Source organism: Chrysochloris asiatica, unplaced genomic scaffold, assembly GCF_000296735.1.
Source record: "Chrysochloris asiatica unplaced genomic scaffold, ChrAsi1.0 scaffold00008, whole genome shotgun sequence".
Taxonomy (NCBI): Eukaryota; Metazoa; Chordata; class Mammalia; order Afrosoricida; family Chrysochloridae; genus Chrysochloris; species Chrysochloris asiatica.
In genome coordinates, this window is record NW_006408526.1 from 9,779,689 (window position 1) to 9,796,665 (window position 16,977).

Consider the following 16,977-nt stretch of genomic DNA (forward strand, 5'->3'; position numbering starts at 1 on the left):
AATTATTTTCGCAAAATGTCTTTAGATGTAATATTAATGATACTAGTGATGTTCAATAATTTCCACATACTATTAAATATTATTTCCTTGGAATGGGAACAAATATGGATCTCTTCCCAATCTATTGGTTGGGTGCTGTCTTCCAGATTTCTTGATAAGTGAGCATTTCTACAGTTGTATCCATTTGTTGAAACATCTCAATTAGTATTTCATCAATTCCTGGAGCTCTGTTTTTCACCAGTGCCTTAAGTGTAGCTTGGACTTCCTACTTCTGTACCATCAGTTCTTAATTATATATTCTCTCTTGAAATGGTTCTTTTTACATTGACAGGAACTGCTGAATTTTCAAGCTAGATTCAGAGGAGGATATGGAACAAAGAGTATCATTGCTAATGTCAGGTGGATCCTGCTCGAAGCAAAGAAGACAAGAAAGATTTTTACCTGTGTTTTATTAACTACGCCAAGGCATTGTACTCTGTTACTCACAACAAATTATGTAAAACATTATGAAGAATGTGAGTTCCAAAATATTTAATTGTGCACTGGCAGAGTCTGTATAGAAACCATGAGGCAGTTATTCAAACAGACCAAGCAGTTATGCATGGTTCAAATCAGGAAAGGTGTGTGTCAGGGTCCATACTTAGTCAATCTGTATGCTGAGTAAAGAATCAAAGAAGCTGGACTATATGAAGAAGAATGCAGCATCAGGATTGGAGGAAGACTCATTAATAACCTGCAATGTGCAGATGATATAGCCTTGCTTACTGTAAGTGAAGAGTACCGGAGTGCTTACTGGTGAAGATTAAAAGAAAAAATACAGCCTGCAGTATAAACACAAATCCTCTCAACTGGACTTCATCACAACATGATAAATGGAGACAAAATTGAAGTTCTCAAGGATTTCTTTTTACTTAGATCCACAATCAATGCCCATGGAAGTAGTTGAGAAATCAAAGGACTATTGCATCGGGGCATCTGCTGCAAAAGACTCTTTAGAATATTAAAAAAACAAAGATGCCACCTTGTGGACTAAGGTGTACCTGACCGAAGTCATTGTATTTTCAGTTGCCTCATATGCATGTGAAAACTGAACAATGACTAAGGAAGACTGAAGAATCAATGCCTTGGTTTATTATGTGGGTGATGAATATTGAATATACCATGGTCTGCCAGAAGAAGGCACAGATCTAAAAAGAAGCCACAATGCCTCTTGGAAGCAAGTACGACAATACTTCATTTAATGTACTTTTGACATGTTGTCAGGAGGGACCAGTCTCTGGAGAAGGACGTTATGCCTGGTGAAGTAGAAAGTCCATCAAAAAGAGGAAGACCCTCTATACAAGATTTACTGACACAGTAACTGTAACAATAGGCTCAAACATAGGAAAGATTATATGGATACACAGGACTGGGCAGTGTTTAATTTCATTATACAGAGGGTCACCATGAATTGCAAGTGACTCAATGGCACCTACAACACCAGTTCATTTTTTAAAAATACCATAACCCAGCTTTATCACCAAGTTTATATAACAAGCTAGCCAAATTAATTTTGTTTGTTACTCAAAATCAAGTCCACACTTTGGAAACTAAGTCTCAAGTTCTAATACCAGTTCAAATGAGGAATTCCAAAAGTATGATTTAGCAAGGGAGAATTGTTGGGCTGTCTTTATAATTACTGGAGGTGACTACTTTGATTGAAAGAGGACAAACTCATTTGGTGTGCTAAAATTCAGTCACATTAGCATCCAAAGATTTCATTAAAAGATTGAAAAGAGAACCCACTGACTGGGAAATAATTGTGGGCAATGATGTTTCAAGCAAGGGACTACTCTTTAAAATTTATAGAACACTTCACCTGTGCAAGAAGAAGACAAAAAGTCTTCTAAAAACTAGGCAGAGGATGTGAATAGATAATTCACCAAAGAGGACATTCGGGTGGCCAACAAACATGAGGAAATGCTCACAATCATTAGCCGTTGTTGTTGTTAAGTAACATTGTATAGGGTTTCTGAGGCTGTAGACCTTTGTGGAAGCAAAAAACCTCAAATTTCTCCCTAGAAGCGACTGGTGGGTTCGAACTGCTGACTTTGTGGTTAGCAGTCCAGTACTTATCCTACAGAGCCACCTCACTCCTCCCTTCAGCCATTAGAGAGATCAAGTGGCAAATCAAAACAACAATGAGATATCACCTTAACCCTAGCATTAAAAGCAAAATTCCAAAAAAAACAGAAAACAACAAATATGAGTGCAAATGCTGGGACCCTCCTATACTGCTGGTGGGACTGTTAAATAGTGCAACCACTGTGAAAAACGATATGGCACTTTCTCAGAAACTTGGAAATAGAAATGCCTTATGACCCTGCCATCCCTCTACTTGGCATATATGCTCAAGCAATAAGAACCATGACACAAATAGAGAATATGCACACCCATGTTCATTGCTATTCACAATAGTAAAAAAGGGAGACATCTTAAATGCCTATCAACAGAAGAATGGTTAAACAAGCTTTGGTACATATACACAATGTTGAAAAATAATGATGCATCTGTGAAACTCTCCATAAAATGGATGAACCTGGAGGATATTATGCTGAGTGAAGTTGTTGTTAAGGGCCGTCAAGTTAGTTCTGACTCATGGATTTCTGTGGAGCAGCTGGTAGGTTTGAACTGCTAACCTAGTGGTTCACAGTCCAGTGCTAATCCTACAGCACCACACCAGGAGTCCCAACACCACCCAGGAATTTTGAGTGAAATTAGTCAGTCACCAAAAGACAAATATTGTATGAAACCAAAAGAAAAGGTCTTTGTGCTAAAAGAAATAGTCTCTGATGGTTACCAGGTGTGAGAGGGAAAGAATTATTCATTGGCTGGACTCCTGGTGTGGTGCTGCTGGGTAAAATACTAGACCAGCCTCTCACTGGAAATCTTATATACGGTTGCTATGAGTCAGAACGAACTTGACAACATTTAACAACAACCATTGAGTCAATTCTGACTTGTGACCCTTTATAGGATTTCCTAGCATGTAAATCTTTACAGGAATAGAAAGCCGCATCTGTCTCCTGTGGAGTGGTTGGTAGATTCGAACTTCTGACCTCATGTTTAGCAGCCAACATGTAACACACTACATCAGGCTGCCTGGATAGAGGTGGTATTCCAATTCATAGGTAGCTGATACAGGGTTTCCGAGGCAATCTGCCTCGTAACCACTGAGGTACCAGGTTACAGGGAGGAGTGCAAGAGTTAATGGGAATAGAGGTAAATATTGTTAATTTAGAGATAACACATAGAGGCAGTTGTCATCATTGAAATGAAACAAGTACAGTGTATGATTTGTTGAATGTATAATTGATGATCTGCTCTGGAAACTCTCCCTTAATGCACAATAGGAAGTCACACAAAAAATTCAGTCACATTATATTTTAAGTCTCACCACTCATTTCCTTTGTTTTATCTTGAGAGAAAAAATATTTGTTATGGTTATTAAGAAATATGTTATTAAGAAATTGTCTTCCTTCTTTCCCATTCATGTCCTTGAGGCATTAACTTTAATTTATAGTTGGCATAGTTTATTCACTCATTCTTTAGGGCCTACTTGGCATTCTGCCAAGAACCAGGAATACAGGGATTAACAAGAAAGACAAGGACCTTGCTTTCAGGGACCTTACAGACCTGTGGGCAAGACTTGTCAATCTACAATTAAATCAATTCATACGGTGATAAGTACAGTGAAGAGAATAAGAGAACATTTGATAGGATTGACAGGGGTTTTTTTCTTAATATTTTAATAAAGTATTTACTAAGGAATCCTGGTGACACTGGACTGCTAATGCTAAGGTCAGCAGTTCAAACCCATCAGCCACTCCACAGGAAAAAATTGGGGCTTTCCTCTTTGCTAAGGATTGAAGCCTCTGAAATCCTATATAGGGGTTTTTGATTCAGAATTACTTCTATGACAGTGGTTTTGAATGTAAAGGGGTTAAATGCCTATTTTCCATCCTCTAAATTTGTATAATACTGTTAAAATGATACTATTTAATTCTCAAATGGTTAGATTGTTACAATTTTTCTAAAAATATTTTTCATTTATACCAGTGCCAACTCTCAAGTTTCTTTTTTATAACATTAGGATCTTCATTCATTATATCTTAATATAGTGTGAATTTATTTACTATGTCATTTATTCAATAAAAATTTATTGACTACTTACTATGTCCCTGCTTTGTTGTTGTTGTTATTAAGTGTTGTCAAGTCGGTTCCGACCCATAGCGACCCTGTATAGGGTTTCCTAGGAGTGACTGGTGAGCTTGAACCGCCGACCTTACAGTTCAGACGGCTTTGCAGTCTGGCTCATTAACCCACAGCGCCACACCAGGACTCCATTGTAGCGTAGAGGTAACGAGTCGGCCTGCCAACAAGAAGGAGCTCTGGTAGCGTAGTGGTTATGAGTCGGGCTGCCAACCTCAAGGTCAGCCGTTCAAAACTACCAGCAGTTCCGCAGGAGAAAGATGAGGTGTTCTTCTCCCATAAAGATTTACAGCCTCAGAAACCCTGTGCAGGGTCACTATGAGTTGGAACCGACTCCATGGTACTTACCAACAATGTCCCTGCTAGGGTATTAAAAAACGACAAGACCAAGTTTATAAGGCATATACAGTTTTTCAGGGAGAAAAAAAAAAAAAAAAAAATCAAAAAACAAACACAAAAAACCCACAATGAAAAGAAAAAAAAAAAAAAAATACATCAAACCTGTTACTGTCGAGTTGATTTTGGCTTACCACTCATCGTCATCATAATGTGCCATGGAGTGAGCTCCGACTCATAGTGACCCTGTACAAGGTTTCTGAGGCTATAAATCTTAGCAGAAAGCCTCATCTTTCTCCCACGGAACATCTGGTAGTTTCCAACTGCAGACCTTAAGGTTCACAACCCAATTCGTAACCACTACGCTACCAGAGCTCCTTACCACTAGCTACCCTCTAAAACAGAGTAGGACTGCCTATACTGCAGCCTTCATGGAAACAGACTTCCTCATTTCCTCCTGAGGAATGGATGGTGGGTATCGACCTTTCACTTAGCAGCCAGTGAACTAGGTCTCATTATGTACAATTTGGGAAACTAGGAATATCAATGATCCTCCACAATGATACATTGCTGCAATGAGGATTTATAAGGTGCCTTGTCAGGTTGGTTCTGAGTCATAGCAACTCTATGAGTGTAGGGTTTCCAAGGAGCAGGTGGTAAGTTTGAACCACCATCCTTTTGGTTACCAGTCCAGTAACCAATCCTACAGGTTTTTTTTTCCACAGGAAAAAAAAAAAAAATTAACCAACAGAGGGGAATTAGTGTCAGGAAACAACCCATGGTAGAGGGTGTAGAATTATTTTGAATTTTCAATAAAGATAGGGTTCTTCAACAGACTTAAAGCTCATCCATGTTGTTAAGTGCCAACTCATAGCAACCCTCGTTCGGGTTTCAGAAAAGTGTCTGATGGGTTTGAACTGCAACCTTGTGGTTAACATTCCAGTGCTTATCCTGCAGCACCTCACCAGTACTCCCAAGTCTCATCCATAGAGCACACCCAATTACCGTAACATCAGGGAATTGCTTTCTAACTTAATTTCAAGCTCTTCATGTTTACTTATAGCTGTTTTTTCCCCTATCAAATGGCCAGTCTTACTCCCATTTTTTTTTTTAAGTTGAAAGAAATGTACTCATCTAACCACTGTATATACTCCTGTAAGGAAATAAAGTTTTGTGCCTAACCACATAGCCCAGAAGGAGATTTACGTTGAAGCCATTGAAACTTCAGGACCCCTCACGAGTGCAAGCTACTCATTTGAAGAAGCCCTTTTCAAATCCCTCTAAGAGGCCCTTGTAATATGTTCATATAGTCATACGTTTTTTTAATTTTTTTTTTTTTCAGAAATGAAGGTATTTTGTATAAACTAAAGGCCTTGCAAAACCCGAATGTTCCCTGATTTGTCCTGGGTTCAAATTCCACCTCTGCCAACTTGCAAACTATATATTAGGCTAGTTTTTAAACCTTCCCCAGCCTCTGTTTACTTGTCTGCAAATAGTCACAGTGCTTAGCACATGGTGTTTTTAATAAGTAGATTTGGATAGGAAAATAATGAATTCCTGATAAGATTGACATAAAGATTAAATAAAATAATGTTGTTGTTAAGTGCTGTCAAGTCGATTCTGACCCATAGTGACCCTCCCTGCATAGGGCTTCCTAGGAGCGACTGGTGAGCTTGAACCACCTACCTTGTAGTTTAAACTAACTTTGGAGCCCAGCCCATTAACCCACAGCACCACACCAGACTCCAATAAAATATTAAATAATTTGATATTAAATAATCAAGTACCTGACTCATAATAAGTACTTAATAAATATTAGCTATGTGGTGTAGCCCCTTGATAGGACAAATGATTAATGCACTTAGCTGCTAACAAAAAGTTAGAGATCAAGTCCATTCTGAGGAACTTCAGAAGAAAGGCTTGGCAGTCTAACTCAGAAAAATTGGCCATTGAAAACCCCATGTTACAGTTTTTATTCTGACACCCATGAGTCACCGTGAGTCAGAATCCACTCAATAGCAACTCCAGTTTATTGTCGTCATTAACATTTGCATGTGTATATTACAAAATGCTTTGTTATAGCAATAGTAACTGCCGTGTGCCAAATAGAACTTTCAGCAATTTTTATATACACTTATCACTAATATACAACAATCTGGTAAGTTTTATAGCTGATGAAACTGAAGCTCAGAAAGGTTAAGTCATTTGTGCAAGAACACCCAACAAATGGCATACCCAAACATAAGTCCAGTCATTTACTAAATTCCATGTAGTTTCTGCTACAAAGACTTATAACTAAGCAAAAGGTACTCTTTGTATTTATTATGTAGATATTATGCCCATTTAAAATTCTTCCTTCCTTTATAGTTTGAATTAAATGCAATTTTCCATAGTTACTTTAGAAGTTAATTTTTGTTATCATTATAGCAAAGTATTTAATTTGTTCCCTTCAAATTTTTATTTTAGGATTTCTTCAAAGACTCAAATGTTCTTTCCAATTTGAAATTACTTTCCGATTCTTCTGAACAATGGATTACATTAGGTAAATAAAAATTCTTTTCTTTTCTTTCTTTTTTTTTTCAGGTAACTATTTTACTATTACAACAAAATTCCACCTCAGGAATTTTTCGTAATAAAATCCAGATTGTGAGAAATGACTCCTCCATTTTTAACATCAAGGTCAAGTATGACCAGCTTGCCACACCTTCCTTGCACCTGCCTGATGGGAATTCACTGCTGCCATCTTGTCTTAGGAGCCCTGGTAGCACAGTGATTAAAAGCTTGGCTGTTAACCACTGAGAAAGGTGTGGCAGTCTGCTAATACAAAGATTTACAGCTTTGAAAACCCTGTGGGGGATGTTCTACAATTCTATCTTATAATATCTGTATGAGTTGGTATTGACTTTATGGTAGTGGGTTTGGTTTGGGGATCCTGGCTTAGAACTAAAGAGCAATTTTTCTCTCTATTCATTCATAAAACACTGTGCACCTTCTATATATATTACTTGATCCTGGGAACATGAAGGTGAATGAGAGAAAACCTGTACTCAAGGAACTCACGATATGTGAACAAATAAGTGCAATGACGTGTCAAAGGTGTTATCATGTTGTTAAGTGCCATCAAGTCACTTCTGACTCATAGCGACCTTGAATAGGTTTTCCAAGGAATGGCTGGTGGGTTTGAACTGCCGACTTTTGGTTAGTAGCCCAGTGCTTATTATCTTACAGGCTACACCATGAGTTCAGGTGTTATCACCGAAATGAGGAAAGGAGAGGGGGTAGTGAGTTCTACCCAGGGGAAAAGGATCAGGAAAGATTCCACTGACAGGAATGCTTGTGCTAAATCTTGATTGGGACAGGGCATGGATTTCTGACACAGGAAGCAATCTCCATAGGTCATTTAAAAAATAATAATTACGTTTTAAGCCATGAAGGAGACAATCTTAGATTCTTCAAAGGAGAGCTTTATGTAAATAATATTTTCATAATATATTGAAACAACTGGTTGAGTACAACCACTGAAATACTTAACATGTTTTCATTTAAACTTAACTATCAGATCAAATAAGAAATCAGAGTTAAATAGAAGACTTTGTTGTGAACAAAAACGTTGTATTTCAAACTTTAGGTTAAGGCTGCTTAACAGTTGAGGAAGTAAAAGCATCATTCCATTTAGAAAGAATCTTTAGGTTTGTGCTTTAGAAAACACAAATTAATTTTAAATACTAGGTGGGCTTTTTGGGTTTTTTTAATTATTTTTATTTTAGTAAATAAAATTAATTTTTATTTAGAAATAAATTATTTAGAAATAAAATTGTTTCTTACATTGTTCGTTCATGGAATTCAAGAAATAGCCTATGTAAAAATAACTTTTTCTTAATTTATTAGTCAAAAACAAGATTACAAGCAGTTCATGATTCTAGAATTAGTTTATCTAAGAACCACTGCAAAATTTATAGAGCAAAAAAGCTGTTAAAGCATGATCTTCAGACCACTTGTAATGTTAGTAGACTGAGTATCTAAATGAATATATGTTTACAAATTCAAATAAAAATTTCAAAACGAAATAATACCATTTGTAGTATTTATAAAACATGTTTATAGTAAATTGCTAATTCAATTTTTTGAAAGAGGTTTTCTAAAATAAGTGTCTAGCCTTCTCCCATATCAACACATACACCAAAAAAATAACACTTGACTTATCTCTCTAATCTTTAAAGAAGACATTGCAAAAAAAAAGTTGTTTTTTTTTTTTAATTCCACATGTGCCTAACAGGATATTGAATATTAAAACATGATGCATACACCAGAATATTTCCAAATATAGTGCCATAAGATAAGTCCCTCAGGTTGGAAGGCTCAAAATAAAACTCGGAAAGAGCTGCCTCCTTAAAGTAGAATTGACCGTGATGATGCCAATGAAGTTAAAGCTTTTGCTACCTTCATTTGGTGATGGGACACAACTCAAAATGAAGAAAAATAGCTGCAAACATCCATTAATAATTGGAACATGGGATTTACAAAGTGTGAATCTAAGAAAATTAGAAGTTGTCAAAAATTAAATGGAACACATAAACATCAATATCCTAGACATTAGTGAGCAGAAATGGACTTGTATTGGCTATTTTGAATCTGAAAATCACAGAGTATATATACTATGCTGGAAATAATACATTTAGCATACAGATGCTACAGCAAATGACAGAAATGAGGAGCTAAAAGAGCTGAACAGAAAATTTCAAAGGGAAGCTTGAGAAGACAAAATCAGGTATTATAATGAATTGTCCAAAGACCTGGAGTTAGAAAACCAAAAGGAAAGAACACACTCAGCATTTCTCAAGCTGAAACAGCTGAAGAACAAAATCAAGCCTCAACTTGAAATATTGAAGGAGTCTATGGGCAAAATATTGGATGAATGCAGAATGCATCAAAAGAAGATGAAGGAATACTCAGAGTCACTGTACCAAAAAGAAATGAATAATGTTCACCCATTTCAAGAGGTAGCATATGATCAAGATCCAGTGGTACTGAAGGAAAAAGTACAAGGTACACTGAAAGCATTGGTAAAGAACAAGGCTCTGGCAATTGATGGAATACACATTGCATCTTTCAACAAACTGATGCAGCACTGGTAGCGCTCAGTCATCTATGCCAGGAAATTTGGATAACAGCTGCCTAGCCAACTCATTGGAAGAGATCCATATTTGTATCCATTCCAAAGAGAGGTGAGCCAACTTCATGCAGAAATCATTGGACAATATCAAAAGTATCGAATACAAGTAAATTTTGCTAAAGATAATTCAAAAATGGCTGCAACAGTACATTGACAGGGATCGAACCAGATTCAGATGAGGACATGGAATGAGGGATATCATTGCTAATATCAGCAATGTCAGATAGCTTTTGACTGACAGCAGAGATTACCAGAAAGACATTTACTTGTGCTTTATTGAAAGCTTTCCACTGTAGATCATGACAAGCTATGGATAACATTGCAAAGAATAGATATTCCAGAGCACTTAACTGTCCTTGAGGGACCTTATATAAATCAAGAGTCAGCCTTTAGAACAGAACAAGACGATACTGAAATGGCTTAAAATCAGAAAAGTGCCAGGGTTTTATTCTTTCACCATACTTATTCAATCTGTATGCTGAGCAAATAATCTGAAATTCCGGATTATGTTAATAAAACAGTAGCATCAGGAAAACTCATTAACAATAGATGATATGCAGATGATACAACCTTGCTTGCTGTAAGCAAAGAGAAGTTAAAATACTTACCAATGAAGATCAAAGACCGTAGCTTTCGATATAGGTTACACTTACGTGTAAAGAAAACAAGAATTCTCACCACTGGACCAATAAACAACATCCGTATAAATGGAGAAAAGATTGAAGTTGTCAAAACCTTCATTTTGCTTGCATCCATTATCAACACTCATGGAAGTAGCAATCAAGATATCAAACAATATATTGCATTAGGCAAACCTGCTGCACAAGATCTCTTTAAGTGTAGAAGAGCAAAGATGTCAGTTTGAGGACGATGGCACAGGATTTGGCATGTTTCATTCTGTTGGGCAAGGGTCACTATGAGTCAGAACTGCCGCAGCATCACTTGCCAACAACAGACCAAAGTTACAAAAAATATTGAAGAGAGTTCTTTGTGCAGAGAACCAGCAACAGCAGACAACAACCTGAGAGACTACCATACATGACAATAATACCTAGAACTCAACCCAGATGTAGAAGGATTCAAAGTAAAACAAACCTAATGGCTGAAGACCAGAAGGGTTGTGAGATGAAATCAAGAACATCATGTAGGAAGAAAACAAAAGATCATTAAGAAGACAAGAAAGAAGGGAAAGACCAAAATAGAGGTCAAAAGTAATTCTAAACTTGCTCTCTAGCATAGAGATGCTGAAGCAAATGGAAGAAATAAGAGAGTCAAAGAGCTGAACAGAACATTTCAAAGGTCAGCTCAAAAAGACCAAGTCAAGTATTATAATGAAATGTACAAAGACCTGCAGTTAGAAAACCAAAAGGGAAGCATTTCTCAAAAGTACTGAAGAAAAAAATCTATCTTCAACTGGCAACACTGAGGGATTCTGTGGACAAAATATTGAATGATGTAGAAAGCATCAAAAGAAGATGGAAGGAATACACAGAATCACTGTGCCAAAAAGAACTGGTAGATGTTCAACCATTTCAAGAGATATATGATCCAGAGCTAATGGTACTGAAGGAACAAGTACAAGGTGCACTGAAGACTTTGGCAAAGAACAAGACTGTGGGATTTGATGGAATACAAATTGAAATATTTTAACAAACTGATGTGGCACCGGATGCACTCACTCTTCTATACCAAGAAATTTGGAAGACAGCTATCTGACTGACTAATGGAAGAGATCCATATCTGCATCCATTCCAAAGAGAAGTGACCAAATGGAATGCCAAAATTATCAGACAATGTCATTTCTATCATATGCAAGAAAGAGATAATTTCAAAACAGCTCCATCAGTATATTGACAGGGAACTGCCAGAGATTCAAGCTGGATTCAGATAAGGCAGAGAATACCAGAAAAATGTTTACCTTTGCTTTTTTGACTATGCAAAGACATTCAACTGTGGATCATAAAAAGCTATGGACAACATTGTAGAAAATGAATATTCCAGAACATCTAATTGTGTTCATGAGGAACCTGTACATAGACCAAGAGGCAGATGTACGAACAGAACAAGGGAACACCAAATGGTTTAAAATTAGGGAAGGGGTTCGCTAGGGTTGTATTCTTTCATCATAATTATGCAGTGTGTACACTAAGCAAATAATTCGAGAAACTGTATTATATGAAGAAGAACATGGCATCAAGGTTGGACGAAGACTCATAAACAACCTAAAATTGACAGATGATACCACCTTGCTCCACCAATCGTCAGTAACTTGCATGTTGCTGTGATTCTAGAAGCTATGCCACTGGTATTTTAAATACCTGCAGGGTCACCCATGGTGAACAGGTTTCAGGTGAGCTTCCAGACTAAGACAGACTAGAAGAAGGAGAGACAGACTACTTCCAAATGTTTAGTCACTGAAAACATGAATAGCTGTGGAACACTCTCAGATAACAACAGAATGTTAAATACTGAACTATGATGAAGAGTACTAGAATATTGTCAGATATAGTGCCAGAAAATGAACCCATCCAGTTAGCCGGCACTCAAAATACAGTTGAGGAAGAGCTGCCTTTTCAGTTGGCCAAGATGATGCAAGTGGAATAAAGCTTTTGGGACCTTCATTTGCTAAAGGGGCACACTCAAAATTAGGAGAAACAGCTATAAACATCTATTTATAATCAGAACGTGGAATGCACAAAGTATGAATTTAGGAAAATTGTAAGTTGTAAAAAATGGAATGCATAAACATTGATATCCTAGGCATTAGTGGAAGTTGTTGTTATTGTTAAATGCCGCCAAGTAGTCTCCGACCCATAGCGATTCTGTATAGGGTTTCTGAGGAGCAGCTAGTGAGCTTGAACCACCGACATTGGGTTTTAAACCGGCTTTGCAGTCCAGCGCGTTAACCCACAGCATCACACCATTCAAGTAATCAAATTAGTCAAATCATTAACACTTTGTTTCATCTCAAAGTGTACCTCTCAAAGTGTTCAAGAGCAAAGATATCAGTTTGAGAACTAAGGTACACCTGACCCAAGCCATGTTTTGTTTTTTTTTTTCAATTGCCTCATATGCATGTGAAAGTTGGACAATGAATCAGTGGAGAAGAATCGATGCATTTGAATCATGTTGGAGAAGACTATGAAGAGTACCGTGGATGCCTAGAACTGTATTGGAAAAAGTACAGCCAGAGTACTCCTTTGAAACCAGAATGGCCAAGACTTAGTTTCTCACACTTCAGACATGTTATAAGGAAGGACCAGTCACTGTAGTAGGACATCATGCTTGGTAAAGTGGAGGGTCAGTGAAAAAAAGAGGAAGATCCCTAACAAGACGGATTAGCACAGTGGGAGCAGCAATGGGCTCAAATATAATAACAATTGTGAGGTTGGCACAGGACCAAGGAGTGTTTTATTATGTTGTGTATAAGGTCATCATGAATTGGAACCAATTCAACAACAACAATATCTAAAATAATTTCTTAAGAAAAATATTCTTAACTCTTACTGGGAGCCTATGTCTGTCTGTGTTTAATGAGAAAGGAAAAATCTGTATTAAAATGCCTAGGGTTCTCCCATGTCTAGAAACCTTATGAATAACACAATAATTTTTACATTTGGATAAAACTTTATGAATTGAGCATTCACTGGTAAAAGTATGATTGACAATAATATAGATATTATTTTATGTTCTTAAGAACAAAAACATGCAAATGTAATACTAAACAATAATGAATTATAACTATAATGTTGATTATTTAAAAGTACATTTACTTATTTTATTACTTTGTTTTTGTATACAGTTTATTCAAAAATAAAAACATTTCTGCAAACCTGTCTTAAAATTTGGTTCAGTCTGTGGTCAAATTTAAAAATGCCCTAATCAATGTACTAACTACTCTGACCAAACTAGAGCAGATTTAGTTTGATCATCTGCTCTAGTTTGGTTACGGCACTTAACAACAACAGCAACAACAGAGCAGATTTAAAGTATGATTCAAATTATGTAGAATCTAGATTCCTCATTCTTTAGTTTTCATCTTCTTTTCTTCTAGTGGATAATTATTGTAACATCTAACAATAATTGAACTTTGCTTAAGACACTTTAAATAATTAACTTCCCAGTACATTGAAGTCATGAATATTTGTATTAACATCTTATAAGAATTAACCACAACTGTAGAGCAAAGTGTTTTTGTTAAGGGCCATTGAGTTGGTTCCAACTCATATCCAAGGAGCGGCTGATGAGTTTGAACTTCTGACCTTGCAGTTAGCAGACTAGTGCTTATACTACAGTGTAACACCAGGACTCCATAGAGCAAAGTACATTTCTGAATTAGTATAAATCTTTTCAGAAAGGAGAAAATAGTATTAAATATCATAAAGATGAAAAGAGAAAAAAACTTTGCTGTCACATTTAGCCGTCTTCATTGTGTGGTGCTATAGGATAAGCACCAGATTGTTAACCTCAAGTTTGGCAGTTCAAACCCACCAGTCTCTCCTCAGAAACCCTATTCAGGTTCCCTATGAGTTGAAGCCTACTCAGCTTCGCTTAACAACTACATCATTACATTAAACAATTCTCAAGGTCAAAAGGGCAGCATTTACCTAAAGATACAATTCAGAAGGGCTGGGAAAATAGGAATGGAACTCAAGCACAGGGAGGATGTAACTGAGGGAATAGTAGTCGTGAGATGAAGCAAAGTGTTGATAATCTGTTGCATGTAAAATTGATAATCTGCTCTGTAAACCTTCACTCAATTCATTATAAAAAGTTAAAAAAGTAAAATATGATTCTACTCCGCACCCCACCCCCCAAAAATGGAATTTTTCCAAGAATTGTTTGATCTGTTGGAGTAATAATCAAAATATTTGCATCTATCTTTATGGCTTTCTATAATTTATAGAAGTTTAATAAAGTAACAGAAAATCCATATATGAAAGATGCATTTAGAAAATAGGTGTGGGGTCCAAGAGGGAAGCATTGAGGGCAAGTTTTCATTTGAAACTTGTGACAATTTTCTGAGGGCTTGATTTGCAATTTACTCTGAAACATTGTTTTTTTTGTTATGAACACTGTAAATAAGATCATGGGGAAATTTTTTACTGAAGAGAAAATATTTTCAAGATGCCCTCAAAAATGTTAGAAACATTCATCACTTACACTAGTTAATATAATTGTTGTAATAGGGAACACACAACAACAACAACAGCAATAGGGAATTATAAAGAATAAAGCATAATACAAATTTACAAATTCAGAGTCATATAAAGTAATTCCTATGGAGTCTTGGTTTGGCTCTGTAGGATTAGCACTGGACTGCTAACTACAAGGTCAGCAGTTCAAACCTTGCAGTCACTCCTTAGAAATTCTACATTGATAGAGTCACTATGATTCGGAACTGACTAAATGGCACTTAACAACAACAACCTGGTAGTGTAGTGGATTACTTGTTGTTAAGTACTGTTGAGTCACTTCTGACCCATAGTAACCCTGCATAGGGTTTCCAAGGAGCAGCTGGTGAGCTTGAATTGCCAGCCTTGTGGTTCAACACCTTAGACCACAGCACCACACCAGGACTCCAGTGGATTACTGTTATGTTGTTAAGTACTGTGGAGTCGGTTCCAACTCATAGTGACCCTGTACAGGGTTTCCGAGGCTGTAAATCTTTACGGGAGCAGAAAGCCGCATCTTTCTCCCACGGAACAGTTGGTAGTTTCAAACTTCTGACCTTGAGATTATCAGCCCAATTCATAACCACTACGCTACCAGAGCTCATTTAGTGGATTACTAGCTGGGTTTATAACCACAGGGTCAATAGTTTGAATCTAACACCCACTTTGCCAACAAAGAAAGAGAGTTTCTGCTCCCGTAAAGATTTACAGACTCGGAAACCCTATACAGGGTCATCATAAGTGGGAACAAACTCAGCGACATACAACCACCACCATGTTATTATAGGGAGTACATAGGATAAGCATTGGAGTTGAAATCTCATGGTTAGCAGTTTGAGCCCACCAATTGCTCCATGGGAGGAGAAATAGAAGACTTTCTACTCCCATAAAGATTTACAGGCCCAAAAACCCTATCCAGTATCACTATGAGTCAAAACCAACTTGATGGCACTTAATAGCAACATGCTATTGCAGATAATTCTGATATATGCAGTAAAACATGTTAGAACCCCCTACTGTACAAAAAATGTATTTCATTTTTAATCATTATCTAATTCTCATATCCCTTGATCTAGTCCTAAAATAATTTGATCTTCTTTAATGATTAATAAAAATAAAGAAGCTTCAAAACAATTTAATAGAATTGCTAGTCTCTTTTAAAAACATCAAAGCATATGTCCTAATTGATTTCTTCTTAAATTCTCTTCCTGTGGTATGTTGTGCAAATAATTTAGAATACTAAATTAATGTTTCTATTTATTGTTTATAAAATATCTGTTTTGCAGGAACTGAAGTGAAGAAAGTTGAAGCTATAAACGTTCCTTGCACACAGCTGTCAATGTCATTTTTTAATCCATTATATGATGAAAATATTGTACGGGACAGTGGACATATTGTGAAGTGCTTAGATTATTTTTGTGACCCCTTCCTCATTTCTGATGAATTAAGAAAAGTAAGTCCAGAGTTCTAAAAACTTGTGGTAGAATTTCTCAGGAGCTGAAGTAAAAAGAAATTGAAGCTGTGTACAAATGTTCCTTGTACGCAGCTTTCAATGTCATTTTTTTAATCGGTTGCATGCTGAAGATTTTGTACGGAACAATAGAAATATTGTGAAGTGTTTTGATTCTTTATGTGATCCTTTGTAGTTTCTGTCAAGAAAGTAAATACAGAGTTTTAAATTTTTTCTCTTTGCTGAGATCACCAAAGTCATTTGATTAGATAAATGTTTTATTGAGAAGTGCACAGAACTAGGAATCATAGACATGAATTTATTACCTGATTGCTGATTGTCAGATAATAATGTTTGTTGTTGTTGTTAGGTGCCATCAAGTTGTACCGACTCATAGTGACCCTGTGCACAACAGGACTGGGCTAACCTCACAGTTGCTGTCACACTTGAGCTCATTGATGCTGCCACTTTGCCAATCCATCTCGCTGGGGGTTTTCCTCTTTTTCTCTCACCCTCAACCTTAGCAAACATGCTATCCCTATCCAGTGACTGGTCCCTCCTGACAATATGTCCAAAGTATAAGAGACGAAGTC

At 36.7% G+C, this 16,977-nt stretch overlaps 1 protein-coding gene across 1 annotated transcript in view; it reads left to right on the forward strand.

Moving 5' to 3' along the window:
- The window catches only part of LOC102836758 (chromosome unknown open reading frame, human C11orf70), a 62,363-nt gene that overhangs the window by 20,073 nt on the left and 25,313 nt on the right, over nt 1-16,977 (forward strand). Inside the window, exons 3-4 of the mRNA XM_006833950.1 lie at nt 7,054-7,129; nt 16,221-16,387. Coding sequence (XP_006834013.1) covers nt 7,054-7,129; nt 16,221-16,387 — 243 coding nt within the window. The remainder of the gene's footprint in view (nt 1-7,053; nt 7,130-16,220; nt 16,388-16,977) is intronic.